The sequence below is a fragment of the Podarcis erhardii genome (genome assembly GCF_964252035.2).
Source record: "Podarcis erhardii genome assembly, chromosome: 10".
NCBI lineage: Eukaryota > Metazoa > Chordata > Lepidosauria > Squamata > Lacertidae > Podarcis > Podarcis erhardii.
The window spans coordinates 1,023,641-1,040,792 of NC_138500.1; the positions used below are offsets into that span (position 1 = coordinate 1,023,641).

The 17,152-nt window shown below is 56.5% G+C and overlaps 1 protein-coding gene and 1 long non-coding RNA gene across 2 annotated transcripts in view; one reads left to right on the top strand and one right to left on the bottom strand.

Moving 5' to 3' along the window:
- Positions 1-17,152, bottom strand: part of LOC309352046 — a 413,396-nt gene that overhangs the window by 229,095 nt on the left and 167,149 nt on the right. The gene's annotated exons all lie outside the window — the stretch shown is intronic.
- SND1 (staphylococcal nuclease and tudor domain containing 1) overlaps positions 1-17,152 on the top strand; it is a 224,164-nt gene that overhangs the window by 114,924 nt on the left and 92,088 nt on the right. The window contains exons 13-15 of the mRNA XM_081879810.1: positions 553-663; positions 5,825-5,897; positions 13,374-13,515. Coding sequence (XP_081735936.1) covers positions 553-663; positions 5,825-5,897; positions 13,374-13,515 — 326 coding nt within the window. The remainder of the gene's footprint in view (positions 1-552; positions 664-5,824; positions 5,898-13,373; positions 13,516-17,152) is intronic.

The following is a 17,152-nucleotide window of genomic DNA, read 5'->3' on the forward strand; positions in this document are numbered from 1 at the left end:
ATTGCAGAGGCAGTAAGACTTGACTTAGTTTGATCCTGACTTGTTTTTAAGTTGTAATTTAATTATTGTTTGATTTTATACCAATGTTACGTATTTGATATTAGCCGCCCTGAGCCCAGTCTCGGCCAGGGAGGGCGGGATACAAATAAAACATGATGATGATGATTTCAATGTGGTGAAAGTTCCTAAATCATTGGTATAGGAGCTCAAGAATGGCTACAGAGCCCAGAGCCCCTCCATAAGCTCAGCACCCCAAGGCCCACCTCGCAGGGAGGGAGAGAGGGGTAGCAAGGCCTGGTCTCTGCAGGGTGAATCAGCTGGCATGGTAGAGATTGGGTTCGGGCCGAGGGGTTTTCTACCCTCCAGAGGGGAGATCCTGTACCAGTGGGTCCAAATTGTAAGGACTAAACATTAGGAAGAACAGTGAAATGGCCTTCCTTCAAAGAAGAGGAACTCTGTTTCGTCGGCTGCTGGGTGTCCCCTTCCAACCCTCCAATTCTGTGATTCCAGCTCCCGCCACTCACACCTTTTCCTCCTCTTTCTCTCTTGCAGCAATATTGCTGAAGCCTTGGTCAGCAAGGGCCTGGCCTCCGTCATCCGCTACCGACAGGACGATGACCAGCGGTCCTCACACTACGACGAGCTGCTGGCGGCTGAGGCTCGGTGAGTGGGGGGGGGGCAGGAGAGAAGGGGGCCGAGGAGCGATGGGGGGGGCAAAGCAGTGCCCGGAAAGGGCTTGGGGGGGGGCGAAAGAGAGTGTGAATCCCCTTTTGGTGCCCTTTCAGGACTGCTGGGCAATGGGCCTCTTCCGTGGCAGGGGGTGGGGGGAAGATGGGACAAGGAATGGGGAGGGAGGGGCAGCCCCGCCTGGCCCGGGAGTCAGGGGGTCTTCCACCCGCTTCCCAGGGTGGCAGCGGAGGTGGCAGGGAGCCTCTTTGGGCTCTGATCCATGCCCAGGCGGCTGCCAGCTGCTGGCGAGGGGTCACACCTCCCTGCTGCCCAGGGACAGGCTGTTCCGGCCACCAGCTGTGCTGCAGGTCCCTGGGAGGCCTGAGGGCGAATTCTGCCGCTCTTGGGAGGCCGAGGAGCAACGGTCCCCCTTGCAGAGGCTCCCCACTTTGCTCCTTGGGGCAGGCCAGCTGGGGAGGCTGGCGGCTGTGCCAGAGGAGGCCCTGAGCCGTGGGTCTAGCTTGCTTGGGGTGTGGGCATGTGGTGCAGCCCAGCGCCAGGAAACCTGTTCCACTCGCTGCATGAGCATTTATTTTTATGCCGCCTGTTGGCCACTCAATCTCTTCTTAGCCTGGCAAAGAGGAGACCGAGAGGATAGCTGTCGTCCAATATCTCAAAGGCTGCCCCGTGAAAGAGGGAGCAAGCTTGTTCCCATGGCTTCATGGGAAAGGAGATTCTAGCCGTCTCCCTCAGAAGGTGGTGAGTTCTCCTTCCTTGGAGGCTTTTAAGCAGAGCTTGGGTGGCTGTCTGTCCTGGATGCTTCAGCTGAGATTCCTGAATTGCAGGGGGTCAGGCTGGATGATCCCCAGGGTCCCTTCCAACGCTACAATCCTCAGATTCTATGATTCTCTAATACAAGGCAATGGGAATCCTCTGCCGGGGGCCCCTGCTGCCATCCTGAGCCCCCCTCTGCCTGCCAGGTCCTGGGAGCTGTCCGCCCAGAATGGCGGGTGTCCGTAGAGGACGGCCTCCTTGAACCAAGCACTCCTTGCTGGCCACTCACGGCACATGGACACAGAAGGAGAGAGGCTGCAGGATCAGGCCAGCAGCTCATTATGGAAGAAACCCACAAGCAGGACTTGAACTCAAGAGCCCTCTTCTGTCCCAGATCGACTGACTGCAACTGTGGAGGGCAGAGCAGAGCCCTCTCCTGTGGGGCAGCAGGAGAAGGACCCCTTGGCTTTTCCTGGGCTGGGTAGGTGGGCGGCATCGCAGACTGGACTAGGGGCGAGTGGGGTGGGCGTCAGGGTTCTCTGGGGCCCCTCAGACCAGCCTGGCAAGGTCTCTCTCAGGTGTAGCTGCTGTGCCTTGTCTTTTGCTCTTTAGGGGGGAGCAGAGAGAAATCGGACCCTCCGTAGCCCCTTGCCCGCCTCTGCCCGAGAGCCCCTTCTTGCAGCCAGCAGCATGGCAAGTCCTTGTCAAGTGACGCAGGGGGGGCCGTGAATCTCTCCCCGCCTCTCCCCCCCCCAGCCCTTATTAAGAGTCTGTCGGCCACCAATTAGCCGAGCCTTTTTGTTGACAGCTGGGCTGAAAACTTGCAAGCCTGCAGCAGAGAAGCGGGCGCCTCAGCCGAGCGCGGAAAAGAGCAAAGGCGGCAAAGCGGCACGGCTGGCGCCGGGGAGCGGGTGGGACCGCGAAGCCAATTACCAGGCCGGCACCACGCAGCGTGGGCCTAGCCCTGACGGATGTTCCTCCGGCAGGGGGAGGGAAGGGGAGCAGGAGAGAGCGGAGCCCCCTTGCCAGCCAGCCAGCCTCGAGGGGTGGGAGGGTTTCGCGGAAAGGGAGGAGGAGCCCAGCTGCTGAGCAGCCAGGGCGCGGCCAGGCGAGGGGCAGGATGAGGCCCCCTTGGCTCCTCTGTGGGCCAGGCTGCCGGCCTGATGCAGGAAGGTAAAAGCACTTGCTCAGCATTTCGGAGCGTGGCCTTCCCGTGGCCAGAGCGGCGCCAGGGTCTCCTGGTGCCAACATGATGCCCGTCTAGTCCAGCCTCCTATTCTCCCAGTGAGCAACCATCTTCCCATTATGGCAGGGGTGCCCAAACTTTTTCAAAAGAGGGCCAAATTTGATGAAGTGAACATGCGCGAGGGCCGACCAAGGACATATACTGCCACGGGGCCCGGATTAAATCAACCGGCAGGCCGGATTAGGCCCCTGAAATGGACTTTGGACATGCCTGCATTATGGGAAACCTGCAAGCAGGATCCAAGCACAAAGAGTAGCTCTCCCCTCCTGCCATTTTCAGCACCGAATCCTGAGAGCCTCGCCTTGCACCTGAGCATAGCCGATGAGCATGTTTTTGGACAGTCAGAGTGTGCAAAGAGTGCAGGGGTCTTGGGCAACCGGGAAGGTTGGTGGAAGGTTTGCACTGGCCGCTCAGCCGCCCGCTCTCTGCGCCCCACCCCAGGGCTCTGTCCTGCTGCCCCCACAGACCTCGTGCACTGTCCCTTCCTCCTGGCAGAGAAGACGACCACAGAGCAAAGCAGCCCAGGATGCGAGCAATGCGATTGGCACGAAAGCTGCCCAAATGAGCTCAGTGTTGGTTGCGGCCGGCCTCTGCTGGACCTCCGGGCAGAGGAGGGAGCGAGCTGTTCCTGTGCTTGGATCCTGCATGCAGGCTTCTTCCATCGGGGCTCCTGGCTGGCCGCTGTGAGAAGAGGGCCCCTCGGGCCTCATCCTGCTGCAGCTGGATGCCCTTAACCGTCACCTTGCCTCTCTCCCCCTTCCCTCTTGAGATGACGTCCTCTGCTGCCCCTTCTTAAGTACATTTTCTTGTCCAGTATTCCTAAAGACAGGAAGGCCGGCCAGCATGAATGCCCTCCCTCCCCAAACCCAGCATTGTGCCGGCTGGCTTCCTGCGAGCAGCCGGCTGCCGGTGCCCCATTTAACCGCGGCCGGATTCAGCAGGCCGGCCGGCCAGCCCTTCGCAACAGAGCAGCCTGCTCAATGACTTCTCCACAAAGGCCCGGCGGGATCCCTGGCGCTCCCGCCGGAGTGTTTTGTGCGCCTCGGCTCGGCTGAACAAACGGCAGGCCCCGGCACGGGAGCAGCCATTGAGCGGGCCCAGCGGGAGCCGAGGGAAAGCCGGGCTCGGAGGATTATAGAGCTGGAAGGGGCCACGGGGGTCATCTAGTCCAGCCCCCTGCAAGGCAGGAATCGGAGCGGAAGAATCCCTTGGCAGAGGGCCACTTGACCTTTGCTGAAGAACAGCCAGTGAAGGAGGCCATAGAATCTTGGGTCTGTATGCTTTGAAGGGACCCCCGGAGGTCATCCAGCCCCTCCCCAACAATGCAGGAATCGCAGCGGAAGAATTCGCGAGAGGGGGCCACCTGTCCTCTGCTTAAATCCCTCCAAGGATGGAGAGTCGTTCACCCTGCAAAGGAGTCCTTTTGTCCAAACAGCTCTTCCCACCGGAACGGTCTTCCTTTTGGAGGACCCCAAGGTGCAGCAGGGAGCAAGGAGGACGGAGGGGATTGTGTGTGTGTCTGTTTCTAGGGGGGGGCAGGAGGGGGGCCTGCTTGTCTCAGAGCCTGATGGCGCCTTTCAGATTGCAAGCAGGCGGCGGCGGCGGCAGCTCCTCTGCTTCAGGGAGGCTTGATAGGAAGAGGGAAATGCAATTAAAAGGAAAAGGTTAGCAGCTGGCTGTGATTGTGGAGAAGCTGTGGGAGGAACAGCCTGCCTGCAAATTGGAAATCCCTCTGCTCTCTCCCCCCACCTCAAGATTCCTGAGATGGTGTTCCTGCAAGAGAGGGGAGAGCTCTTGTGTGAGCCTCTTATAGGAGAAGTGGGGAGTCCCTGTGGGGCAGGGGAGCTACAGGAGGAAGGTGCATCAAGGCGGGGAGGGGGGCAGAAGTTTCTCTCTCTGCCTCATCATCACACCAGGACTCGTGGAGGTCCCAGGAAGCCAAACGTGGAACCATTTGGGGCAGGTCGAAGGAGGCACAGAGTTGAACCGCAGAGGCAGGGATCGCCACTAACTTGGGTGGCTTTAGAAGAGGAGGAGGCAAATTCAGAGAGGAGGAGGGGGTTCTGGGGGCCACTAGAGGTCCCGGGCCCTAAGGAACTCAGACTATTCTCCCCCAGGGCCAGGGCCTTCTCAGTGGTGGCTCCGACCTGGTGGAATGCTCTGTCCCAGGAGACCAGGGCCCTGAAGGATTTAACCTCCTTCCGCCGGGCCTGTAAGACCAAGCTATTCCACCTGGCTTTCAATTTGAACTTAGCCTGATCTTTTATTCCCCTTCCTCCCCCCCCCCCTTTTCATGAAGATCATCCGCTCTGGGATCCCACAGCTAATTCTCCCCTGGCCTCCATGCTGGCCCAAGTAGGACCAATTCAGCCAGCTAGCCCTGGGGATTATCTAATGCTTATTTCCCCTAAATTGATTTTTGAATTTTATTGTTATTCATGTTTTTATACTGTATTTTATGCTGGTGTTTTTTTTGTTGTTGTTTGTTTGTTTTTGTAGCATCAATTAAGTGTTTTAAATTTGTTGTAAGCTGCCCTGAGCCCGGCTTCCTGAACCGGGAATGGCGGGGTATAAATAAAAAATTATTATTATTATTTATTATAGTCAGGGTCGCTGAGCTCTGCCCCCCCCCCCACAGTCATTTTCTGGAAACCACAGGAGAGGAGAGGGCTGGTCTTGTGCTCAGATCCTCCTTGCTGGTCTTGCAGAGGCAATTGTTGAGAGCTGGGCCTCTGAATGCAGGAATCTCAGCCAAAAGCATCGCTTACAGGTGGCCATCTGACCGCTGCTTAAAAACCTCCAAGGAAGGTTTTTCAAAACCCTCCTGGCAGGGGGCAAGAGGTTGGGCTCTAATGCCCAGAGTTGGGGAGAAACCTGGTTTCCCTGAGAACCGAGCTGCTCGTGGCACGTTTTGCATTTCAGCCTTTGGTGCCATTAAGGCCAGGAGGAATTTCTGGCTGCTGCTGAGTCTCCCTGCTCCTGGTACGGAGGGATGAGGCCTTGGAGGGAGATCCAGGCTTCTGAGCCCAGGGCTGCTTCTCGGGGTCAACAAGCCCCTCCGAAGCAGAAGGGGGCTCCTCCTGGCCTGCCCCGCCGGCTCCTTTGACCGTCTGATTGCTTCCCCCCAAAAAACAGGGCGATAAAGAACGGGAAAGGACTGCACAGCAAGAAGGAGGTCCCGATCCACCGGGTGGCCGACATCTCTGGGGTAAGGAAGGCAGAGAAGCAGATCCCATCAGTGTCCTTGCGTGCTTGTTTTTTGTTTAAAAAAGAAGGAGGGCAATGTGTAGAACCGTAGAATTGTAGAGTTGGGACCACAAAGGCCATCTAGTCCAACCCGCTGCAATGCAGGAATCTTTTTGCCCAGGACCCTGAGATTCAGAGTCTCCTGCTCTCCTGACTGAGCTCTCTCTTAGAAACTGGAGAGAAGGGAGAGGCCTAGGTTTTCCGCTGGGATCTCCAGAGTCCCGTTCTCAGCCCTCCAAGTGAAAGCTTTGGAAAGGTGCTTAGTCTTCACCTGGAAGTGGGCGTCTGCCTCCCTTCCCAGGCCGGCAGCTTCCAAGGAGCTTCATGGATCCTGCTTGGCCAAAGGCAAGGCTGACGGTCGCCAGCCTCCCTCCCTCCCTCCCTTCCTTCCTTCCTTCCTTCCTTCCTTCCTTCCTTCCTTCCTTCCCAGGCCGGCAGCTTCCAAGGAGCTTCATGGATCCTGCTTGGCCAAAGGCAAGGCTGATGGTCGCCAGCCTCCCTCCCTCCCTCCCTTCCTTCCTTCCTTCCTTCCTTCCCAGGCCGGCAGCTTCCAAGGAGCTTCATGGATCCAGCTTGGCCAAAGGCAAGGCTGACAGTCGCCAGCCTCCCTCCCTTCCTTCCTTCCCTTCTCCAGAATCTCCCGGGGGGTCAGGCTCTTTCCCAGGCCCATTCCCCACTCCAAGCAAAGACCCCCAAAGTGAAACTCTGCAGCCCTGCTTGGTTCTGAAAGAGAAATGGAAAGGGTGGTGGTGTGTGTGTGTGTGTGTGTGTGTGTGTGTGTGTGTGTAGAGCAGGGGTCAGCAAACTTTTCCAGCCGGGGGCCGGTCCACCGTCCCTCAGACCTTGTGGGGGGCCGGACTGTATTTTGGGAGGAAAAAAGAACGAATTCCTATGCCCCACAAATAACCCAGAGATGCTTTTTAAATAAAAGGACACATTCTACTCGTGTGAAAACACACTGATTCCCGGACTGTCCACAGGCCAGATTTAGGCGGCGATTGGGCCACATTCGGCCCCCGGGCTTTAGGTTGCCTACTCATGGTGGAGAGAGAAATGGAAAGAGAGAGATGCATGCTGGGAAAGCGATAGGCTTTTCATCAGCCATCTACCTGACGCTGCCAGGAGGGAAGCCTCCTCAGCAGCCGTTGTCCCCCCCCCCCCCCGACTGAGAGCACAGGAAAAGTTCTCCACGCAGCTGCAAATTCAGGCCCTCAGGAACAAAACTGCCCTTCCAGATCCAGCCAGGCCTCCGTGGGGGGGACATTTGTGCTGCTTCTGGACTTGGGCTGCCGAGATCAGCATCCTTGGGGGAGCTGGACGCCCTGGCAATAGGGGGGTCTGGTTGCCACAGCGTCCTTGGAAGTTTCGCAAGCAGCCTTGGGACAGGCTCCCGAGAAAGTCGAGGAAAGGGAGGAAGAGACCCTCTTGCGGGTCAGGAATGGGCAACGCTTCTTTGCATGTATGTGGCAACGGCCGCATGGATGTTATTATCCCAGAGATGGAAGGAAGAAACACTCCCGACCAGGGAAGAATGGCAAACCAAGTTGATGGGCTCTGCCGAAATGGCCAAATCCACCAGGAAGCTCAAGAAGACAAGAACATTAAAAAGAGAATGGGGAAAAATTATAATTAGGAGACCATTGTAAACAGGATTTTAATCACACTTGTAAAGTGACAAAAACTATGGACAATTTAGATGGGGATAAAGGATTGATATGCAGTTGTAATTATTGACATGAGGACCCCTGGACTGGAGGGGGGGAGCCTTGTGATTCAGAGCAATCTCTTCATACAGGTTTTTAATTGACTTTGTTGTAAGTTTATATTTTTTAAAATCAAATTAAAATCATTTTACGAAAGGAATGGGCAAAGCTTCCGGGAGCTGAGAGCAGGAGGTTCTCGAAAGGGAGAGGAGTACCGGTTGGCCCTGCGTTTTTTGGCTTGTTCCTATAGGATCTAGAGTGAGGAGCAGGGAGGTGACCAGGTTTGCTGATGACAGTGGATCGTTGTAGGTTGTTGGAACAAAAAGAGAGGACCTTTCCAAACAGAGTGGATGGGCAGTAAATCCTTGTGAAGTGATGCGTCCTGAAGCAAAAAAAATAAACCTTAATTTCACATATACGCTCGGTGGCACTGACACACCAGGGACGACACCTGGCGATTGCAGCAGATAGCTCCGTGAAGGTGCTGCAGTTGGGAAAAGGCAAATTCCACGCTGGGGAGCATCAGGAAGAGAATTGAAAATAAAACTGCCAATATCATGGCACCCTTAGAAAAGGCTCTGGAATCCCATGCCGGTTGACTCGCCTTGAAAGCAATATTGCTGAGTTGGAAAAGATTCAAGAAAGGACACCCAAATTGATCGGGGTGGGGGGTGGGGGTGGGGGTGGGACTGCCCTGTGAAGAAAGGTCCCAGGGTTTGGGACTTTGCAGTTTAGAGAAGAGGCGAGGAAGAGGCAACGTGATAGAAACTGCCTGGGCTGGAGAAAGTGGAGAGAGGGGTTCCTTCCTCTCTCGTAACCCTGGGACGTCCAACGAAGCTGGATTCAAGACAGAGAAAAGAAAGAACTTCTTTGTGCAGTGCAGAGTTAACCTGTGGAACTCCTTCCCACAAGAGGCAGTGACAGCGACCAGCCTGGATGGCTCTAAAAGAGAATCAGACAATTTCATGGAGAAGGAGAGAGCTATCAACGGCTGCCAGCCAGGGGGGCCAGAGAGATTAGGCCTCTGAATCCCAGCGGCTGAGAATCTCAGGTGGGCAGAACGGGCACCTGGCTGGCGACTGTGAGAACAGGATGGTGGACCAGACGGGCCCTGGCCCTGATCCAGCAGCCCTGCCTTATCTCCTTCTCATCGGCGCACGGAGTTGGATTCATTTCGCCTTTTGCTTTCTGTGCCAGGTGTGCCCTCGCTTGCAGCCGCAGATGATGGTGCCACCCGGGCCAAGACACTCCTGCCTCTGCCGCTCTGAGCCTTTGCCAGGCAGGATCCCTGGCAGCCCTGGCTCAGCCCTGGCATCCCCACCTCCTCCCGGGCCCTTGGGGAAGGTGACCGGCGGGCAGGTGACCAGAGCGGCGAGCCGAAAGGTTGGGCAGCCCTCCTCTCTGGGCCCCGTGCCCTCCGCTGAAAGGATTCTCTGAGCGGAGCCTGCCAGGCTGCAGAGCTGGCGACGGAGCTGCGGAAGCCGCCTCTGGCCCCCCCCCGCCCCCCTCCTGGTCTCCTGCGCCTCCTCATTAAGGCACCTTGATTGCATTTGAGCAGCTTGGCTGTGCAGATGAGGCGGCTGCGGCTAAGCGGTTCGAAACCTGCGCGGCGGGCAAGTGATCTAATTCCGGCCGGTGCCTGGAGGCATCTGATTAAATGCGCCGCGTTGTCACCTGATGCCGCCTTGCAGCTGAGCACGTTTGCGCCTCCTGCCAGGAAGAGAGAAAGAGAGAGGGGGCCTCTGAGCCCTATCAATGCCGCTGCCCCCCCCCAAAAAAATCAGGGGTCGAGCCCCCGAGGCTTGCAAGAGAAACCCTGGACTGCTATCCTTCGCCTCCACCTTCTCCTTCCACTGCCTGTCTTGGCTGATCCCTCTCCCCTCCAAGGCATGTAATCCTGCTCGGGAGTAATTTACTAAATAATTTAAGTCATGTAAGACAAATCTGCGTCCGCTTCCCTTCCCGCTTCCAGCGCTGCGTCCCATTATGGGGCTTGCGAGAGCCACAATCGCGGAGTGACGGGGTTGGGGGGGGGGAGCTCGTTCTCCGCACCCGCCTGGCTGTCCTTCCACAAAGTCCTTGCATAATTTTGCATAATTGGCAACGCTTCACATAAAAGTAGAGTTATGATTCTATTTTTCTCCATTCTATTTATGCATAATTTCCTTTCCATTCAGAGATAATTAACGCTGGGGAGGTTTTTGAAATAATAGCAGCTGTCCCCGGCTTTTCTCCGTCTTGCTCTCTCCTTCTCGGCCGGGAATCTGAATCGAAGAATCATAGGGCTGGTACCCCAGGGGTCATCTAGTCCAACCACGGGCAATGCAGGAATCTCACCTACAGCATCCATGGCGGACGGCCACCCAACCTCTGCTTGAAAACCTGCAAAGAAGGAGAGTCTGCCAGCTCCCTTCTACTGTCAAACAGATATAAGTTCTTCCTGATGTTTCGTCTGAATCTCCATCCTTGCCATTTGAATCCACAGGTTCAGGCCCTGTCCTCCAGAGCAGGAAAAAATAAATGTGCTCCATTTTCCATGTGGCAGCCCTTGAGCTATCTGGCGATGGTATCAGAGCTCTTATTAGCCTCTCCTTATCCAGGCTAAACAAGCCCAGCTCCTTCAAGCGTTCCTCATCAGGCCTGGTTTCCAGACCCTGCATTCTCTGGTTTGCCCTCCTCTGCCCACCTCCCAGCTTGTCCATATAGCCCAGGGGTTGGCAAGGTTTATCTTGCCTGGGCCATATCAGTCCCGCGGAGATCCCTCCATGGGCCGGATCGCGCCCACCCCCACAATTTTCGGCTTCTGTGCATGTGTGCCCACGATTTTCGGTGCCTGTGTATGCGCAGACACGATTTTGGGCACCTCAGAAGTGAGTCCCTGCACCGCACTGCGCCGGTTTAGTGTGTGCAGGCAGCTCGGTTCAGGAGGGGCTCGTGGGCCGGTCAAATGACCTCCGCGAGCCATGGGCCCTAGATTGGTGACCCCTGATATAGTCCATGGGTAGGCAACCTAAGGCCCGGGGGCTGGATCCGGCCTAATCGCCTTCTAAATCCAGCCTGCAGGTAGTCTGGGAATCAGCGTGTTTTGACATGAGTAGAATGTGTGTTTTTATTTACCGTATTGTTCCCTCTATAGGACGCACCCAACCTTAGGACGCACCTTGTTTTAGAGGGGGAGAACAAGAAAAAAAATTTCTCCCCCTCTCTGCTCAGCGCCCCTTCAGCGAAGCAGCAGAAGAAACGGAGCCCCTTCCATTTCTCCTCCCGCTTCGCTGAAGGGGCGCTGCGCAGCTCCCCCTCTCCCACATTGCCTTCGCCTTCAGTGAAGACAACCCGAAGCCTCCAGAGCGCGGTGGGTCCCCCCCCCCAGCCCCAGGGACCACACAATCGCTCCATAAGATGCAAGGACATTTTCCCTTAGATTTTAAGAGGAAAAAAGTGTGTCGTATGGAGCGAAAAATACTGTAAAATACATCTCTGGGTTATTTGTGGGGCAAATAACCCCCCCCCCCAAAATATAGTCTGGCCCCTCCCTGGATCTCAAGAAATGTCCCCTTAAGAAAGATCATCCCACCCTCTAGGCTTGCCTTCCTCCTCCTCCTCCTCCTCCTCCTCCTCCTCGATGGCTCCTTTCCAGGATGGCTCTGCCCTGTCTCCCCTGTTGGAAGCCAGTTGCTGAAAACCACAGGAGGGGACCATTGCTCTGGCACTCAGATCCTGCTTGCAGGTTTCCCTTGGGGGCATCTGGACTAGATGGGCCATGGGCCTGATCCTGCAGCCTCCCCCGTGGTTCCTCCTCCTCCCCCCTCTCCCCATCGAATCTTGGCCTCCCTGCCAGCCAGCCCAGCGGCTGCCTTCTCCTCCTCCTGCTGCTCCTCTTCAGTGCCCGGCCTCAGCTGCTGGAGAGAGGCGGGCAATCGATGGCTTTGCCGCCTGCCCCCCCCCCGCTTTGCTAGTCTAGTCAGGCAGCTCTGGGGTGAGCGGGAGGCAGGCGTTCGGCAAAGTTTCCTTGGCCGCAGCAAGTTTCTCCTCCTTGGCTGCCCCTGTGCAGTTCATTTTTATCAATTACGGCGAGAGCAAAAGAAAAGGCCACCTGGCTGGCTGTGGAGCTGAGGTGCTCTGCCCCCCCCCCCCATCGCTCTCTCTCTCTCTCACACACACACAAACACGGGGGGGGGGGATAAATCAGCCGCTGGTGACTCTCCATCTTTGTGGGGAAACAGTCCAGGCTGCAGAGTTCGAGCTGCAGTTTATCCTTAAGTCCACAAGGCAGCCAGTGCACACAGCCAGGCTGGATGAGGCCTTTCCAAGTCCCAGCCCAGACCCAGACGCAGTGGCCCCGATTTTGGGGTGCTCTTGTTTTCCTACTCATACTGTGTGTGTGTGTGCGTTTACTATTGAATTTTTTGTTTTACAATTTAAAATACTTGTTTAAACATCCTTAAAATATCAATTACTTCCCTTCTTCTCTTTCAATGGTTCATTTTACGTATCATAAATCCCTGCATATTTTACAAAAACTATACCATTCACTATTCCATTATTATATCCATCAAAACTTACTTGCACTGTTGAATTTATCTTAAGGCTGCCAATGTTTTCAGGTGTACGCAATTATTTCCCATATATTTCAATAAAAGTTTTCCAATCTTCTTTAAACATATGTTCTTGTTCTCTTATTCTATATGTTAAGTCTGCAAACTGCGCATATTCCATCAGTTTAAGTTGCCATTCTTCTTCCATTTGGGGGCTAACAAAACACGGGCCGCAGTAGTGGCATAAATAACCTTTTCTGACACCTGGGAATTTCTGTCTGAATTACCCCCACCAAAAGGGACTCTTGTTTGTTTGGAAAAGTACTTTTAAACACTTTTTTCATTTCATTATGGATTATTTCCCAGTACTCTTTTACAAGTCCGCCACATAGGATAGAACGTTCCCTCTGCCTCTTTGCCCCTCTTCTCCTGCTTGGGCGTCTGGGTGGGACTGGCAAAGGCAGCCTCCCTCGGTGCCACGGCAGATCAGGCCACGCCAGGCCCTGGAGCGGGGGGCTGGTGCGCTGTGATACAGCTGTGCTTCCTGCCTTGAAGGGTTGGACTAGAGAACCCCTGGGGTCCCCCCTGGCCCTACAATTCTATGCTTCTACGTTCCTTCGTCAAACTCTCTGTTCCATCCCTTGAGGGCAGCTCCTTACAGCCTTGGGAACTTGTTGCTAGGAGCTAAAGAAGCAGTTAAAACCTGGCCCTGCAAGGAAGCATGCCTATTTGTGTGGGGAGGGGGGAGAGGTTTCTGTGGAAAGCGAGGTGGTCCCCATGCCCCCCAAGAAAGCTGAGCCTTGCTCGGGAAGAGCCGTGGCTTCTGAGCTGCGGGGGAACAGCTGCTTGGCATGCAGAAGGGTCCCTGGAAGCCCTGGACAGCGACTGGCGCAGGCCAAGATGATCTAGACAGCCCGGTTGGCTGGGCTCTCATTCTTCTGCCTGCAGCTCCTGTGGGGGGTCGGCAGAGCCCGGAGACCCCCTTGTGCCGCTGCCCCTGGTCTGCCCCAAAGGGATCCTGTCTGGTGCTGAGCCAGTACCCAGGGATCCAGTGCCCTCGGGCGACTAGGCACGCCAGAGCCTGTCATCCACCATACTTCTGGCAGAGCAGGAGCGCAGGGCTGGGGGGTCTTGGCCCTGTGGGGGGGCCTGTGCTGGACGTCCGCTGAGGGCCCCCCCTCTTCTTCTCTCTCCCTGCAGGACACCCAGAAGGCCAAGCAGTTTCTGCCCTTCCTGCAGCGGGCCGGCCGCTCGGAGGCCGTGGTGGAGTACGTGTTCAGCGGCTCCCGCCTCAAGCTCTACATGCCCAAGGAAACTTGCCTTATCACCTTCCTGCTCGCAGGTGAGACCCTCGTCGCTGGGGTGTGTGTTGGGGGGGTCCCTCTCTCTCCTGCAGGCCTGCTCTCGGCAAATTACTCTGGGGGCAAGGAGTGTGTTGGTGCAGGAATGTGTGTTTGGTGCATTTGTCAGTGTCAGGTTGCGGGTGGGTCAGGCCCAGACTCAGCCGGGGGGGGGGGGTTCGTTGGTTTGGTCCTAGGCGTTCAGCCTCCTTCGTGCACCAAGCCAGAGCAGATGATGATGTTGATGATGATTTATACCCCGCCCATCTGGCTGGGTTTCCCCAGCCACCCTGGGCAGCTTCCAGCAAAATATTAAAATGCAAATCAGATATATTTATTGCGGTCCATAGACCCACAAAACAGTTTCAAAACAAGATACAGTGGTACCTCTGGTTGTGAACGGGATCCGTTCCGGAGGCCTGTTTGCAACATGAAAAGAACACAACCCACAGCGGCGCGCTTGCGCGGGTTGTGATTTGCAGCTTTTGTGCATGCGTGTGACGTCATTTTGCGCTTCTACACATGCGCGAGAGGCGAAACCCGGAAGTAACCCTTTCTGGTACTTCCGGGTCACCACGGGACGTAACCTGAAAGAAGGTAACATGAAGCGGACGTAACATGAGGTATGACTGTACGGTTAAAGCAACCAAACAACTGACGAAAGAGACCGAGGTAGTCATTTTGCTATGTCTAGAGCGCGGTGGTCTTTGTTCCTTGCAACCTCCGAAAGAAACTTTGCCACGGTCAGTGCAATAAGTTAAAATACAATAATTCACCAGATATTAGAAGCTTCCCTAAAGAGGGCTGCCTTCAGATTTGCAGAATAAACCCTGCAAATAAATAAAGGAATTGTGCAAAGCAGGAGGCTCTTTGCAGATCTGCGCTCTTCATTCTCCTTGTGGAAAGCTCCTTTTGGTCTTGGGGTCTGGGGTATGTCAAGGGGGCTGCCGTTGCACTTTGGGGTCCCTTCAGACTCCACCGTTCTGTGATTCTATGGGATTCCGAGCTCAGCGGGAGGGAGGACCATGTGTGTCTCTGCATGCGCAGAACAGTTTGGGTTCCGTCATGCCAACGTTTGCCACCATGTGGACTCCTTGAGGAAAAGCCTGCCTGTGCAGCTGCCCCCAGCCAGCCCCTCTCTCTAGGGTGCCGGGGGGGGGGTCTCCTTTGCATGGAGCAGGAAGCCAAGCTGTCACTGCCTGAAGGGTCAATGGCGGCCCTTTCCCTCGTGGTCTGACTCTCCCAAGCAAGCCTTGATGGAGCGCAGGAGCAAACCCATACAGCATTACCTTGGATCTCAAACGCCTTGCCTCCCGAACGGTCGAAACCCAGAAGTGACTGTTCTGGTTTTCAAATGATTTTCAGAAGCCAAACGTCCGGGGTGGCTCCTGCAGCCATTCAGAAGCTGCGCTTTGGTTTCTGAACGTTTTGGAAGTTGAACGGACCTCCGTTTGACTTCCAAGGTGCAGCTGTAGTTCTTTTCTCTCTCCCTTGCTGTCTGAAAGTTGCAATTTGGTGTCGTGTGACGTGCAAAGTGGAATTGAGTGCCCGAGAGCAGCTGCCACCCCCTTGCCAGCCTTGCCTCTGGCCCCCAGGTCTGGGGGTCCGGTGCCCTTGCTCCTGGCTGAGGCAAAATCCCTTCTGGGTCTTCCTGCACTCCTCAGCCAGGGCACGTCCTGTGGTGTGGAGCCCGGCCAGGGCAAAAGTGGCCCCTCTCTCACCCACTCCCTGGCAGGGCTCCCGTCTGATAAGGGCAAAGGCTTGCGCCAGTGTCTGTGTGTCAGGCACTCTTAGGAAGGGGTGCTGGCGCCACCCCCTCTCCCAGGTCTTCACCCTGGCCAATGCCCACAGATGTGGGTGTGCCGGGCAGGGGCTCCTTGCAGCCAGGGAGGGTCTGAGGAGTGGCTCTGCCACCCTCCCAGCCACAGTCGTGCCCAGCTGCGGACACTCCTCTCCGGCAACGGACCCGCCGAGCGGCTGAGGCTCCTCTCCAGGGATGCCCCACCTGGCAGAGGGAGCCGACAATGATGCGTGGAGAGAAACATCTGGCGACACAGCAGCTTCCTCTCTGTTTGATTAACACCTCCTTTTTGCCCCTCTGCGCTTGCTGCCGCCGCCGCCACCTTCCCTCGGTACCCGCCTGCTCTTGAAACCAGTCTTGCTCCTTCTTCCGTGCAGGATCTGTCTCTCTTGGGACGGGACGAGGCGGGTTAGGAAGGGGAGCGAGTGGCCAAGTTGTGGCGCAGGGAAGACTCTGCAGGGACCAGTCCAGAGAGAGTGGGCCCCCCCAAGCTGAGATGCTGCCAGGTGGGCGGGCGAGGGGGGCTTGTTTGCGTTAGATGGAGCCCCTGAAACTGTCCTCCTCCTCCTCTCTGGCCTGGGTGCTCCGTGGAGGCTGAGCTAATGGAACGGGGGGCAGGGGCTCTTCCTTGCTCCTTGCTTTACCCACAGTCAGATGGAAGGGGGTGTGCTGGGAAACGGCCACCCCCCCCAAAAAAAGGAGCCTGGAGCTGTTTCCGCCAGCCTGCCCTCAATGCCGGGGCTCATCGATGGGGACGACACTGAAGCTCAGCGCCAGACAGAATCGCAGCCTCGGTGGGTGTGAGGTAGGAAGAAGTTCCTTTCCGGGGGGGGGGGGAGCGCCAGCAGGAGCAGCTCTCAGAGGCAGCGCTTTTGGGGCTGCTCTTCGTGGACCCCCCCCCCCCGGTGTGGACGAACATAACCCCATGGAATTTGCTGCCCAGAGACATTAAACACCCTTAATGTGATGGCCTGCGACTGGGGCTCGGACTCGGAACCAGAGGAGTCTCAGTCCTCAGTCAGGCGGCATCTGACCCAAGTCTGGGGCCTGATCCGGAAGGGTCCCAGTCTGCACAGGTTCCCCTGCAACAAGCACCAGCTGGGCCGAGTCAGGGGCCTGAGCCTGCCCTGGCTCCAGACGTGGGGATGACCTCGTTGCCTCCAGCTGGGCCATCACTTACAGCTGCTCCACTTCTGGTTGGGTCAGGGGAGGCTGAGGCGGCCTCTGGGTCTAGTAACACACCGACATCTCCCCAGCTGCAGAGACTGAGGTCTGAGAGAAGGAGAGGCCTGAGTATTCACAGGAGGAGTGCTCGCCTTCGGGTGAAACAGGGAGGTGAGTCACCAGGGGATCAGGACCAGCCGTTACCCTGACAAAGATAAAAGGCTGCTGGACCCCACGCCAGATCGTGGGAGCAACATTGCTGTTAGGTAGAACCTGCCTGAGATCCTGTACCTGTCCTCGCCTGGTTTCCTGCCTTGGCCCCGTCGGACTGACTCCTCGCGGGACCCTTGGATTCGGGAGCAGACCTGGACCACGTTGCTTGGGTTACCCCCGGGCCCAGCACACTTAAATGAGACTTAGATGGAGGAGAACAAGGATTTCTGGGGCTCCTGGCCAGCTGGCTCACTGTGCTCTGAACGCCACCGGCTGGAAACGGGGGGGGGCGTGCTCTGTTGCTCTTGCTTTTGGGTCCTCCTGGGGGGCTTCTCTTGGGGGGCACCTGGCTGCCCGCAGTGAGAACTGGTATCTGGGCTCCGTGGGCCTCCTGGGACCTGATCCGGCTGCGGCTGGCCTCCTCCTCCTCCTCCTCCTCCCCTATTCCGTGTGCCCCGGGC